Genomic DNA, 14,955 nt, shown 5'->3' with positions numbered 1-14,955 from the left:
GACTAGGTCCAACATGCCTCATATAAATAAGAACAAGACATAATATCATGTAACGAGAGTAGAATAAAAACATATTACTTATAACAAATGACATTTAACATAAAACAATTAAAACATCGAAACATATTGACATTTTGCCCTCTATGCGTGAGATGCTCCTTCAATCGGATACACCCCCTCCGCTCTTTGTTTCTCTACAATACTTGCAGTTAAAACTTGCGCCAAACTTCTCTCCGTGCAGCCAGACTAAATCCGACTTGTGTCCTACAAATGTGGCAAAAATAATGTAAGAATGCAACACATTACTAGCAAATAATATTACCAGCTACATATATAACTAAATATTAACATATATTAACAATACTAACATATATAACTGAATAATAACATAAATAACTAAATATTAACAATACTAACATATATAACTACACATTAATAATACTAATATATAACTAGATATTAACAATACGTCATCACATAAAAAGTTTGAAACCCTAACCCCAAAAACCAAATTTGAGCACTAAAATTACTAAATAATACAACTCAACACGGTTTCTCAGTAACAAATCGTGGGGTTACCACTACTCGGGGCGGTTTACTCCGCCATTTGACGAGAAACCGACGAGTTAACGGGTTTACTAGCGGGTCCATAAGTTTTCTATTTTTAATGTGTGAAACTAAATAAAATTTAGAGATCTTATATACCAATTACTCAATAAAACATATAATTTTTTATCATATTTTTCTTCAATTTTTATAAAAAAATTCAAAAAATTAAATTTGAAGTGAATTTTGAAAAAAGTTGTTAACAACACCGCTAGGGGGCGGTTTCGGTAAAATCGACGGTTTCTACGGTTTTGTAAACCTTACCAACACCCGCAGACTCATCCTTACCTACAAATTTACTTCCGTGTAATCAAAACTAGATCACTTAGGCTATCTCCAATAAGAAAATGCATTTTTGAATAGACATGTAGCTATTTGCATAGTGAACGATGAATGCGTGTGGCATACAAAATTTTGTTCCTCCAACGGATCACACATGTGGGAACATACACAATATCATCTTAATAAACAATTTTTATTGGCCATCACCTCCCTCACATGCACAAGTAGGGCATGCACAGTCCATTATTTGAGGGGTCTCTAGGCGTTAAATGAAAAAAACGTTAAATGAAAAAAAAAATCAAGAGACGCGCTCTTCGCGACTTTTATTATATATATTGTCTTTTAATTGCATTAATGATAGAGATGGCAATGGACCCCGATCCTCGATTTCCTATAGGGAATTCTTTTATTAGGGGATGTGGATGAGAAAATTTGTTCTCCCACGAGGATGTAAACGCGGAAGAATTTTCCCCCGACGGGTAAACAGGGATGGTGACGTGGCCCGTTCCCCGTGGGGACTCGTTAAACTTACACGCGACCCTGTTTTCATAGATAATGATAAAAAATAAATAATTATCTTGTCAACAGATCACTCATTGTATAAATATGTTCATTTTGTTGTACACATAATGATTCTTACATCTGACAATATGTATAATTGACAATATTTTTGCATTAATTAATAACAAAGGAAGTACTTTTTGATTATTATTTAACCAGAGATGGGGATCCTGACGGGGAGTTATCCCAGGGAGAATGGGTGTGGGAAAGAAATGCCCCCCGCAATCATCGTAGGGATCCCCGTGGAGAATATTTTTACATTACGGGAACAAGGATAAGAAGTTAAAACCCGACGAGGAATTCCCCATTACCATCTTTAATTAATCATCTAAAGATTTAGGGTTGTATCATATAATCTTTAAGAGGTCTTTTGTATCTCTAGATTGTACATGCACTTATATACATTGGAGGTGCGAGAGTGTGCAAATTTACCTACCTCTCTTTTTATGAGCATTTTGCCTTTTGGAAATGGGCGACTGGAGACAAATATGTTTGTAGAATTAAAACTTTTATGACAGCCCACACGAAAACGAAAAGCTCTCTCCGTTTCCATGCCTTGTGACTTATTTTTTATTTTTTTATAATCCATGCCCTTGTGAGTTGTGAGTTGTGACGCGAGCTGCGCCACACGTGGCACATCAGAACCCATCTGGCTGCCCTGCCCCGGGTTCATCGCCGTGGCAGCCGTAGGTGAGGCCGAAGTATAATAAACGCGAGCCCACCTTATCGCCAGTCAGTCACCCACCCCATCCAAGGCCCTCCCAAAGTCCCAAAGGCCGCCGCCGCCCGCCAGCCCACCATGGCCGCGCAGTCCTTCCTCCTCGCCGCCACTGCCGCCGCCAGGTCCCCCGCGGTCTTCGCCGCTCCCTATTCCTCCGCACGCCCTTTCCACTCGGTCCACTTCGTCGCCGGCCCGTGGGGCGCCGCCGCCGCCAGGGCGCTCGTCGTCGCGGACGCCACTAAGAAGGCCGTAGCCGTCCTCAAGGGCGCGTCTGAGGTCGAGGGCGTGGTCACGCTCACGCAGGACGACGATGGTGCGTTACCTGTCTATCCTGTCCCCCCATCTTCTCACCTCGTCACCTTCCATCTACTAGTACAGCTGTACAGGGCTAGCTTCGACAGTTGCCTGGCTGGGCAGCCAAAACTGGGAACTTCATTTTCCCCCTTCGTTAATCGGGTGGGTGCATTCCTCTCTGGATTGTAGCAATTGATCAAGCTAAAAGTCTGCGCTTGGTAATGGTAAATCGGATACAACAATTGCATCAAAAACTGCTTTGCTTGCTGTCAGAACTCAATTCGAACACAACTTTCGTTCCTTACACTGTTTTGAAGCAAATGTATCGTGCGTATGACGAAAATCCACCAGCCAAAGTCTCTAATCTCGCTAACTCAAGTGAACGTGCTGCCTCAAATGTTGGCAAGGGTGCTAACGGAGTGTTGGACTTAGCTCATTGATTGCTGACTGCCTGACCGGCTGACCCATGCAGTTCCCTATTGAGTTCTTATCAAACTATGAGAGTTGTTCACCACTAGCGCACACACATTTTGCTTCTGAAATGCAACTGGTTTTGTGTCTACTCTTACCCCTCTGAATATTGATATTGTATAACAGGACCTACAACTGTGAATGTCCGTATCACTGGACTTACCCCTGGACTTCATGGCTTCCACCTCGTGAGTTTTGTTATCTTCAATAGCTTTGGGCATTAACTTCTTCATTGCAAACATGATGATGACACAATTTCATTTTGCAGCACGAGTTTGGTGATACTACCAATGGGTGCATATCGACAGGTTATAATTTCCCATTGATCTTAATTATGCCTGCAATTGTGATCTTTTTTCTTAATGTGGTACTCCCTCCATTCCAAATTACTTTTTTTTGAAAGATCCAGAATGACCCGGCATATATATAGTAATAAGGAGTTAGAGTTTTACAAGTGCAAGTTGTTAGTTGTGCACAAATCTCCCACATGAGCAGACTGCTCAGGTGGGTAAAAACAGAAAAACAAACTACTCGTTATATGGGGCGCCAACAAAAAAGTTGAAGCCCTTTGCACCTGCGAAGCACCAAATTCTAGCTACGTCCAATAATTCTACAAACCACCTGTTGAAGTCCCTTAGAGAGCGTTTCTTTGGAAATCTGCTGGTAAGTTTCTCACCAAACACACAAACTGGTAAAGGTGGCCAGCATGTGCACTCTACCGTGAGCAAAACATATTGCAACAAGGCTCGCATACCAATCCGAAAGGCATACTGCAAAGGTGAGGTAGCGTCACTGGGAGCTGAGTGTTTCCCCTGCAGGGCTAATTACCAGTTCCTTATCCTTTGCCTTGCCAATAACCTTATCTCGATTCCATCCTTTGTTGAAAAACTTATGGTTCCACCCCTTCCCAAAGCACCAGAAGCCTAAGATCCTAAATAAGCATATCATCACACACAGCTGATCACAAATAACGACCATATCAAATTTATGCCTCCTCACAGATGGCCACCATCACACCATCTGTAGCTAGTGCATGCATGGTGTTGGCATTCCAAATTACAAGCCATTTTGGTTTTCTAGACATATGATCTTTTGCTATGTAGCTAGATATACGCTATGTCTATATACATAATAAAAACTATGTATCTAGAAAAGCCAAAATGATTTACAATTTGAAATGGAGGGAGTACTAAATTCTGGCTGTCTTGTGCAGACACCGGTAAATTTCCATCAAACTAATTTTGTTACCAAGATCTGGTGCTATTCATTCCTTTTCCTTCTGGCTATAGTTTCATGCATCTTCAGTTATGCTCGCCCTTCTATAATAAATTGAATCATCTAGCTGTTCAAGTTGCCAAGTCTAACTTTAAAAAATAACCTTTTCTATCTTACAGGACCACATTTTAATCCAAACAATCTGACGCACGGTGCACCAGAAGACGAAGTCCGTCATGCGGGTGACCTGGGAAACATTGTTGCAAATGCTGAGGGTAAGGCCTGTAGCAACCAGTAGTACACTTGTGATATTCATTAGCAAATTTCTTCTTCTGGATTATGACATTTTTTTATGGCGTGTTTGTTTAACTGGTTGTGATACAGGCATAGCCGAGGCAACCATTGTTGATACCCAGGTAAATTATGAAATATCATACTTTTATACTATATAGTCCATGGCCAATTCAGCTTGGTAATTTTTGTGATTCCTTGGTATGATCAGATTCCTTTGACTGGCCCAAATTCAGTTGTTGGGAGAGCATTTGTGGTTCATGAGCTTGAAGATGATTTGGGGAAAGGTGAGCCTAATTCTACTCGCGTTCCACATTTTCTTGCTATTCAGTAGTATGCTGCCCTTTTAACTTTGCTCATCGTGTTTAGGGGGCCATGAGCTCAGCCTCTCTACTGGAAATGCTGGTGGAAGACTGGCATGTGGTATGTTCATTTTGCTATATTTATGGTGAACCGTTGAATGTGACTGGGATAATGATGTCAGAAAAGGCATTGAAACTTGTCATCGGTGCCCATCCAGTTAATTTCTACGACCGTAAAAAAATAAGCCACTGCAACTGTTTTACAAGAAGTATTCATGTGCATTCCAAAGTGTTTTATGGTTTTCACCTAGTAATCATTGTTTGCGTTGCTGAATCATTTCCTCTTGTGCAATGTTTCTTGTACATTTGTCAAATTGCTATGTTCCTTGCGCAGGTGTTGTTGGCCTGACTCCATTGTAGGTTGCTCGCCGGGTGCCCGGGTTGCAGTTGCAGCTACGCTGTTACATCCTTGCCTTGGTGGACTTTTGTCTTCAATCGTGTTATTGGGACAGTGACCTTTTTGTATTACTTGGATTCATTCCATGCATGTGGTATGGTGCGTAATAGCCTTTGCAGGTCGACTGTATAAAAAGCAATATTTAGTTGAGGAAATAAGTGTTGCCACATATCCAAATCGATCTATGAAGCACTATGAACATCAAATGTTATTTTGATTTTGTTTTAACCTTTTTTAAAGCTATTTCTAAAAAATAATATTCGAGAGTTTTTTTTTCTTCTAAAACTAACATGTTTGGCCGCATTAATTTCCCTAATGTGGCCAAATTGTGTTGTCACGCTATCCCCTCTGATGCAGCTGGCCTGCCACCATGGTAGGTCAGCCCCACGTTGGCGGCTAAATTGTGCGGCTAGCCTGCCATTATGGCAGGTCAATCGCCTGTTGGTTGGTGATGTGAATCTCTTGTTGCACCACCCACTGTTGTGCTACATTGCTTGGCATGGTAGAGAATATAGGTATTGAGTGTAGTTTTGGTGATTAATGGTAACATAAGATTATTTTGATCTAACATATGTTTTATAGAACCAAATTATGGTCACAGTGACAATGTTTGGACAATTTATAGTTTTCATGCTCCTGAATATAGTTTTCGTCTTGTTATTGGAAGGATGAAATACAAGATTAAGGATGGAGTAGTTCGAAATGTTGTTTGGAGTTTAGAGACTTAAAATAGTTTAGGGCCTTATTTTTCCTTTAATTGTATTATAAAGGTGGATATTTGCTAGTAGCTTAACCTATATAAGTTTAATAAGTTTAGTTTAGTGCACACTAGTTGTCTTTAGCTCTAGGTTGCTTAGGATAGGTTTGAAAGAAGTTTGGAACAAAACCTATTTACAAATTTTTTAAAAACCATTTACAAAGTTTCTAATGATAGACATGTTAGGGTTTAGGGTTTTCGAGGCGTAGGACACGATCATCAAACCATAGATGACTGGTCCAACACCTCCACGTAGTCAACCGAAGAGAGCTTGATTGTTGGACCTTGTGAACAATAGGACATTGGATCACTAAGTTGAGTTCGACGATCTATGACAACAAACCAGAGAGTTCCATGGCTGTAGCACTAGTTCGATAATGGGCGTTGAACCATATGGTGCAACTTTTTTGTTCTAGGGTTTCTTCTACAGGGTCTAAAGGGTCGTTAGACCCTATGAGCAGTGCAAGCGCTGAACCAACGAGTTGGGTCTGATGGTCTCTATTAAGTAACTATATAGAGTTTCGTGAGTGTCTCACAGGTCCATCGGTAAGTGTCGAATGAGACACTTGCAACAATAATTCAAACAACTAGTGCTTACACAATAAGTACATAGTTAATGTTGTGTCATCGAAACATGCGAATTGGTTCGATAGATGAGCGTCGGATAGTCCAACACTCATGAGTTTTTTCTAAAGTTATTGCAATGGCTAGTTGGCCGATTAGGAGCTATAAATATCCCATCAACCGGCTCATAATAGTGTTATTGCCAAATGTAATAGCTTAAACAACCAAATTGAAATGTGAGAAAGAGTCTTTGTCTAGTGATGGACTTGAGAGTTTAAATTTGGTTAGTGGTCTTATCATTGTGCACAATTAAGATTGGTAGAGTCAAGTGAGAGGTTGCTTATTATTATTGATGATCAATGTCAACTAGATAGTTCAGTGGTGAACAAGAGTATGGTGATCACCGGGAAAGTTTGTGGGTGACCCAATTTATGACTTATACACGATTGTGAGTAGTTCACCGTGCTAGAGCGGTGAAGAACATACTAATAGATTGTACTTAATCCTTGCACGGAGCAAGGGGGACAACACCTTTGTGCGGGTGCTCCAACGATGATTAGTGCGGAGTGCCGACTCTCCCAGACCTTAGCAAAATATCGAGGAGTCTTCTAACTATTACTTTACTGCACATATTTACATTTGAACAATTTACTTCAAACATTTACATTTCTTAGTATTTACATGCTAATTAAGGTTGGAAATTAGGGTGCAAGATTCTTTGTGACACATTAGGCACTCGAGTGAAGTTGGGCTAACAATTAGAAATTAATTTTTGTAAGAAATTTAAGAGAAGCCTGATTCACCCTCTTTATTGGGTATCATAGTTCTTTCTATTGTTATTGAAGCCTCGTGCTAGTTTGTTTAGTTTAACTGCTTGGAGTTACTATGTACAACGGGGATGAACCTCCTTGTAACAGCCTGAATTGGGGGTATAAATTTTTTCTCTCTAATATCCACCAAATTCAAGTTACATCTTACTTCACTTTTGTTCTCACTCCTTTCTTTCTCTTTCAAGGTAACAGAGGGATCTATTTTGAATACGTGTATCACGAAAACCCTAAGGAAGTCGTGTGACGTTGCACCATGCTGAAGTGTATATTTTATTTTGCTTGCTGCATACATTTGAAATGCATTCATCTTATTTTGAGTTTGCGCTCGAGTTTGGAAACTAGATACAAAAGAATAAGCAAAATATAGAAAAAGAAAGGAGAAAGCAGGGAAATGGGAAATGAGCCTAGCACCCCCTCTCGATCTGCCCAAGCTGCCCTCCCAACCCACGGCCCACCCCCCTTCTCTCCATGCCACCCCGGCCTACCGCGCGACTAGGCCGCGCCCCTCCCTACCCTAGCCCACGAGCGGGCCCCCTCGCGTGGCCCACGCGCAAGCGCGTCGCGCGACACCCGACCAACCACCATTGTCTGGCCCGCGGGCCCCGAGCGTCAGGGACTTCTCACCCCAACCATCGCCCCGCTCCCATGGCCAACGGGAGCGGTGCCCTCGCCCACGTCACCCGTCCAATCAGAAACCGTCTGACCGGGTGGATTGAAGCCCCAACATCGCCCCTCTCTTCCTCCCACTTCCCTCACATTTGCATCTGAACGCGTTTGTGCCCTCACCTTGAAACCGATGCCGCACACGCCGTTCTTGTTGACCTTCGCCGGATTTGAACCTAGCCGCAGCCGAGGTGAGCTCGCCCCCATTCCACCCTCTCCCCCTCTCTCTCTCCTCCTCGCTGCTTGCCATGTCGGCATGGTGCTCGCTCTCCATGGCTGAGGCTTGGGCAAACCGGTTCGGCCGCCCTCCTATTTTGTCCCCTACCCCTGCATGGCGTGCCCCCGGCACGACTGCCGATTGAAAGGGAAATGTGCCCTTGGACCATTTCTATATTGTTTTGGTGATTAAATGCTCAACACATTGTCTTGGACTACCATCTTAATGTATGGGCATAAGCACAGGTACTTGAAAAGCAAATTGAGAAACATGGGAAAAATGCAAATTTGTGTATTTTGCAAATCCTATTGTATGGGAGGAACAAAGGTATGATTCGAGCACTTAGTAAACTATTTGAGTTACTAACTATGTTTATCTAAGTGCTAGGAAACTTCTCAAGTCGAACCATTTTGGAGAAATGGTGTTTGGCTAAGATTAGCCAAACATGTGCTAGTCTAGGGGCACCAGACTGTTTGGTGTGCACCAGACAATGTTCGATGCCCTAGGCTAGTCCGTCGGCGAACATGCTGCTCTCAGGAATCCACCGGGTCACCGCGACTATAATTCATCGGACAGTCTGGTGCCCTCAGACTGGCACAAGTTTGGCTAATGCACCGGACTATGACTGTTGTTTTGATTCTTGTGCTCTCTTCTTGACATGTGTCTGTCGTTGTTGTTGTGATTGAGTTCTTGTGTGTATTTCTACTCCCATCCTTATTCCGTTTTGATTGTAAACATTTGTGTATGTCGTGAGAGACTCCAATTCGTAGAGATTCCTCGATTCATCACAACCGGGAAATGTTATAAGGAAGACAATCGTGGTACTCAAGTTTGATCTTTGGATCACTTGAGAGGGGTTGAGTGCAACCCTTGACCGAAGGAGGTCACCATAACATGGAGTAGGCATTGGTCGAACCACGAGATAAATTTGTCGTGTCTCTTGTCTATTTACTTTATTGCAATTGTTGTTTTCTTGAGTTCTTATATTCACTTGTATTATTACTCCTATGTTTGATACACATTTCAAAGAAGCAATCAATTGAAGAGTTCTCATCCCTCCATCTCTACTCATACCAACTTGGTTTTTGCTTTCACTTACACTCATTATAAACCAAGTTTGTGTCGTTTAGAGTTGATTTTTGTGGGATCATCTATTCACCCCTCTAGGTGCTCTCACTAGTGCCTCCACACAGCATGCCCCAGACGCAGCGTGCCCGCCCCCAGTTCGCAGTCGTGCTGTTGCGCTCGCCATCGGAGTTCGTCGTGCGCACACCCTTGTCCCCATGCCTCCCCTAGCACCACCCTCCATAGCCCCGACGAGACCACCATGGCCGGTGTTGTCGCGGTCATCGTGGCCAGTGGTCCCCGCATCTGGCATCCCGCACAGCAGCAACCCTGTCACACCTTCGGCTAACCCCTGCGTAAACCCTAACCAGCCACTTCACAAGGTAAGCACCGTACCCCACTCTTCGAGATGGGCAGCACACGTCTACCCCTGCGTACGACCTCCCACATGATGCGTTTCGTCGAACCCCACGCGCAACAACCCGAATTGCATCCCCGCAGCGTGCACTCGCCTTCGCATGCGCGCAGCAAGTCCGTCTACCCCTGCGCACGCTCGTCTACCCCTTGCACGTTTGCTTAGTTCGCGCGCATCGTTTGTGCTGGTCTCACATACTGTCACGCGCGTCGCGTGAGTTGTCCGCGTGTTGTCATGCGTGTTACTTCGCGCGAGCGTCGCGCACACATCTTCGCATGTCGCGTGCGTTGCCGCGCATCGCTAATTCGCTTCACATAGAATCTCTCATGTTGATTAATTAATTAATTATTCATTGAACTGACAAATACCAGAGTAACAAATTAATCAGAGCTAAGTAGTTGTTTTAATAGATTTTCATTGTAAATGTCTGTTAACATGATGACGTCGAATTAAATATTCTAGTTCATACTTGCTTAGTGTAAACACGAGATCCCTCGACTGCAAGTTTTATGTCACGTGCATATTTAATTGACCTATTTTATTGTATGATGTATTGTTTCTTTCTAATTCAAGAATGTTGAATGCATGCTTGCACTCGCCTAGATAACGTTCCGTTCACGGAGTCCAAAGGAATTGTAGGAGAAGACCATGAGCAGTAGCTACTTGGTGAAGGCAAGTGTCCTCTGACCTATTATGCCCAATTTACTTTATAATTCACTCTCCCGCATACTATGATCAACCTAAGGATTGACTAGCTTCCTATTTATCCTATCCTTGATTACCTTTTTGGGTTGGGCTATTATGATGAACTACATGCTAGTGCTTTACTCTAATCAACGAACTTGATGAGAATTACTTATGATACGTTTTTTATTCTGGATATGATGAAATTGTGACACTTTAGGGGGCTCAGGCTATTTCTCGAGTACCTCTCTATAAGGACCTGTTCGTTGAGAGATCACCTGAGAAAATAGTGCAACCAGGAGGGTGGTATGGGACGCCCTTAGCTAATTAATTGGAGGAATTTGGGATGTAGTTTGCTTCGCCGTTGTGCCATCAATGGGGGTTGGGGCATAGTGCTTGCTCTGCTAAGGGTGGGGTGCCGGGGTTCATTCGATTAGGTTTTGTTAGTCACCCCCTTAGGGAGGAGTACTGTGTTTGTACGACTGGCGAAACCTAACGGGCGACTACACACCAGGGTAATCTTTGTAAAGGATACATAGTGAAACCTTGCTGGCTCACCTTGGTAGTGTTTAAGGGTGTGATCGACCTGAGGCAAAAGGGATCACGACTCGTGGGTAAAGTGTGCGGCCTCTGTAGAGGGTTAGAAACTGGTATATCAGTCGTGCTCATGGTTAAGAGCAGCCTTGTGATCCTCTTTGATTAGGGATACTCTGGATACATTTATGTTGATGATTTAATGATGATGGCTATACTTATGGTTTCTGGTACTTTCCTCTCCGAGGAGGTGTTTTTAGGGTATTAATTTGGGTTCTATGATAAACTTGGCTTCCACTAATGATAAATACCTGACCAACTAAAAGCAATGGCTTTGAGCTTAACCCCACATACAGCTAGTCCACCTCAGCTAGACGGGGCATTTGCTGAGTATGTTGATGTGTACTCACCCTTGCTTAAACACAAAACACCAGGTTGTCCACATTGCAACCACTGCTCAGGAGAAGATGAAGGCCACACGGAGGACTTTCAGGAGTTCCAGGACTTCGAGGAGTTCTAGACTAGATTAACGGCAGACCTCGAGTCAGCTACCTGTGAAGGCCTTATCTTTACTGCGTTTTGCTTAGCACTTTGATTTATGTTTAAGTTAATGACTATGTGGATGTCTTTGACATCATGATGTAATAAAGTAATATTTATTATGTTATTATTTGAGCACTGCAGAATGATGTCCAGATATATAATCATTGTGTACGTGAATTTCTGATCATGGCACATACATGGTTCGCATTCGGTTTGCCTTCCAAAACCGGGTGTGACACTCCTCCTATCTTTGAGGGTAATAATGTTCATTGTTAGAAAACTTGTATGGAAGCTTACCTTGAGGCTATAAATATAGGAGTTTTTAGAGCCACTCATCAAGGGCTTCCAAAATCTAAGGACCTCATGAATCTAATCGGTGATGAAATTCATTATGAAAATTAAATACTAAGGCAAAAATTCCTTTTAGAGGCATGTGCAAGGATGTATTTAATAGAGTATGCAACTACAAGGATGTTCATGCTCTTTGGTCCAATATTTATGCACTACATGAAGGGACCAAGAGCAAGCAAGAGGATAATTACCATTTAGTCACAAAGAAATTAAATTCTTTTGAAATGCACCATCATAAAAATGACAATAATATGTACTCACAGTTGAATGTCTTTGTAGAGGAAGTGAATGGATCAGGACTCACACAACTAGATGTTGTGAGGAAAATCTTAAGTGTGCTCCCAATTAGAAGTAGGGCTACATCATCACTGTGCTTCACCAAATTGATCTTTCCATCACTACATCATCTCAAATCTTGGGGAAGATCAATGCTCATGATATGTACATGCACATCTATGATAAAGATATGTATTCTTTATATAAGAAAAAGGATTTGGCTCTTAAAGCCAATCATGAGAAGAAGGACAAAGCTAAAGTGCAAGAAGAAGATGAAAGCTCAAGCAACATTAATGTTGATGATGTGAAGCTTGCACTTATGCATCATCATCAGAAACATCCTTGCTTGCTTCATTAGTATAGGGGGCTTAATGTGGGTCCTTGTTGACATGTTTAACTGAGTTAGGTATTGGTCGACATTGTGTTAGTCATGTGGTGGATCGCTCATGGGTCCCTATGCTCCCTATGGTTCCACATCTACAACATCATGGTGTGCGACATGCCAATCCTTATCCTTGTACCTCTTTCTCTAATCAAATCTAGAATTTCTATATTAATAATTTGAATTCTCCATACATTTCATTCACAAGTTGTAAAAATTAAGAACTATTTAACTAACTTGTGCCACATCTAGCTCATGGAGTAGTCCATCGGTGGGTTCGGTGGAAACCTTCTTAACAACCTACACACCATGCAAAGGTAGTAGAACTCCACCACATGGAAGAAGATAAATGGCACATATATGCTCCATATGTCACTATTATGATTAGACTATAAGAGTCTAGATTCTACTATGCCCAAGGCATCCAAGTAACCTACCAGTGACATTTAACTGTTAGATTCTCGAGAAAACAAACGTGCCAACGGTGACGATAACACAAATTGCTAAGCTAGCATTGTGCTGGGACATCGAGGAGGTCCAAATACTACATATAACATCTTTGTAGGTTGTCTTTCATATATTTACCTCTTTTCATGGTACAAGCAAATCGAACAAGTCCCATCTTGGTGATTATAGGACTGCAAGTAACACACACATGTTACTATGTATAACCAAATGATGTAAGTGATTGAAAGATAGTGACATTGCAAACGACTTATAGAAAAACCAAAAAGGTTAGGTCTCCTAACGGGCCAATGATCCAAACATGACAACTAAACCAGGTAAGAACAACCACCTATGCTAACGTTTGCGACATCACGATGGTAGGCTATGTGAGATGTCACTACATCCAAGATAGATCTGTGGTGCCCTAGCTAAACTGACTTATGTTCTCCCTCTCCTTATTAATGATTTGTAGCATCGCCCAATTGATATTGTTTCCAGAAGCATTGGGGAATAAGAAATTAGCTACAAAGTGCCAGAGCCACACTCTAATGTGCCTCTTGACCTCAACTTGGTAGCACCTAGTGAATAGATACCTAAGTGTTGAGAGATCTGACTAGAGGGTACCACTAATGTTCTCTTGTGAAAGAACAAAACAATGTGAGAACAAATAATGTTTTATAATAATGGAACATAGTTGATTTATGTTGTACTTACTTGGACCTATCAGCCTCAGCATCCTCAGGTGGCCTAATCCTATAGTACTCCCCCACTAGGTCCATCTAGTTCTCCAGTCCACAACCCCAATGACATGGAGTCTATGCAAAGACATCCAAAAGGTTAGGGCATCTTATATTGTGATCATTATCTCACCATAAGGAAGGTGAAACGAGTGGGTCTTTGGCTGTCGTTGGTCCATGCTAGTGGAGAGTAGTTTTAATTAAGGTCAAGTAACCTAGAGGTCACTACCTAGGCTAGGTTGAGAAACCCAATACACCACAGGTATGGGGCATACCGCTTGTTCTACCAATTAGGCACATGGGTATGTGGCCTCAACGGATAGTGTTCATATCAGAAGAATTTGGAAAGTTTGCTAAAGAAATAGGAGTCATCCTGGTTAGTCATCACCATATTTTGCTCAGGCCAATGGAAAGACCGATGCATCAAATAAAAACTTAACCAAGTTGATCACGCGTAAGATCAATGACTACCTGAAACAATGGCATGAGGTAGAAGCATTATGGGCTTACATGATGTCTTGCCACGAGGCAACCAAGAACTTGTCCTACCAGCTAGTTTATGGTTAGGAGGCCATAATTCCATGGGAAATCAGCACAGATCAAGAATGGTAACATTTTGGAATGATTTATAAGTTGGTGAGTATGCAATAATGATGAATATCAATACTGAGGACCTAATAGAATTAAGACTGTGTTCATAAGAAAAAACAAGGAAAATAAAGCTGAAGCGGCTTGGGCATACAACAAAAAGGTTAGGCCTAAATAATTTCACACTAGCGACCTCATTTAGGAATTGATTTTGCTAGTTGGGACTAAGGATCCGATTTATGGAAAGTGGTCCCCAAAGTGTCATGGTCCATATCATATCAAAGAAACTGTCCCAAGTAACTCATATCGGATGGAAACATTAGACGACATCTAGTTTAGCAGGAATATCAATGGCACATATTTGAAGAAATGTTGCTGATAGCCAAAAGTTAATATGTTGTTATCGTCTAAAAAAAGTAAATGATCGAATAGCCAATGCATTGGCATCGCCTTTAGATAAAAAAATAATGATAAGAATGGTAAAGCTGATAAATGACTAGAAGACTATAGACACATCTAAGTGTCATTAGTTGCTCGGAGGGCATCATAAGTCAACATGTCGTTCAAGGAAAACTTGTTGACGTCGTTCGTGAGCCCCAATGATAGTCAACTAAGAGTACTGTCGCCATAGGAAGAGATGATGAAGATGGGGGTTTTCTATGGGCTAATAGGATGCTACCGAAACATTCTAATAACAATGGG

At 42.0% G+C, this 14,955-nt stretch overlaps 1 protein-coding gene across 1 annotated transcript; it reads left to right on the top strand.

Moving 5' to 3' along the window:
• Positions 1 to 2,248: 2,248 nt before the first annotated feature.
• Positions 2,249 to 5,428, top strand: LOC100136885 (Superoxide dismutase). The gene is made up of 8 exons (NM_001114655.1): positions 2,249 to 2,483; positions 3,062 to 3,123; positions 3,204 to 3,243; positions 4,330 to 4,425; positions 4,535 to 4,566; positions 4,653 to 4,728; positions 4,811 to 4,864; positions 5,138 to 5,428. The coding sequence occupies exons 1-8, from the start codon at positions 2,249 to 2,251 to the stop codon at positions 5,161 to 5,163; spliced, it is 621 nt and encodes a 206-aa protein (NP_001108127.1). The 3' UTR covers positions 5,164 to 5,428.
• The last annotated feature ends 9,527 nt before the right edge of the window (positions 5,429 to 14,955 follow it).

This window comes from Zea mays, chromosome 1 (genome assembly GCF_902167145.1).
Source record: "Zea mays cultivar B73 chromosome 1, Zm-B73-REFERENCE-NAM-5.0, whole genome shotgun sequence".
Taxonomy (NCBI): Eukaryota; Viridiplantae; Streptophyta; class Magnoliopsida; order Poales; family Poaceae; genus Zea; species Zea mays.
Note: the sequence above shows the minus strand (reverse complement) of the source record. Positions and strands in the feature narration are given on the sequence as shown.

What these genes read in the sequence shown, in the direction of transcription:
- LOC100136885 (NM_001114655.1), top strand. Translation starts at nt 2,249, where the DNA reads ATGGCCGCGCAGTCCTTCCTCCTCGCCGCCACTGCCGCCGCCAGGTCC. An exon ending in GCTCACGCAGGACGACGATG is followed by an intron (nt 2,484 to 3,061) that starts GTGCGTTACCTG and finishes ATTGTATAACAG; the next exon opens with GACCTACAACTGTGAATGTC. An exon ending in CATTGTTGCAAATGCTGAGG is followed by an intron (nt 4,426 to 4,534) that starts GTAAGGCCTGTA and finishes GTTGTGATACAG; the next exon opens with GCATAGCCGAGGCAACCATT.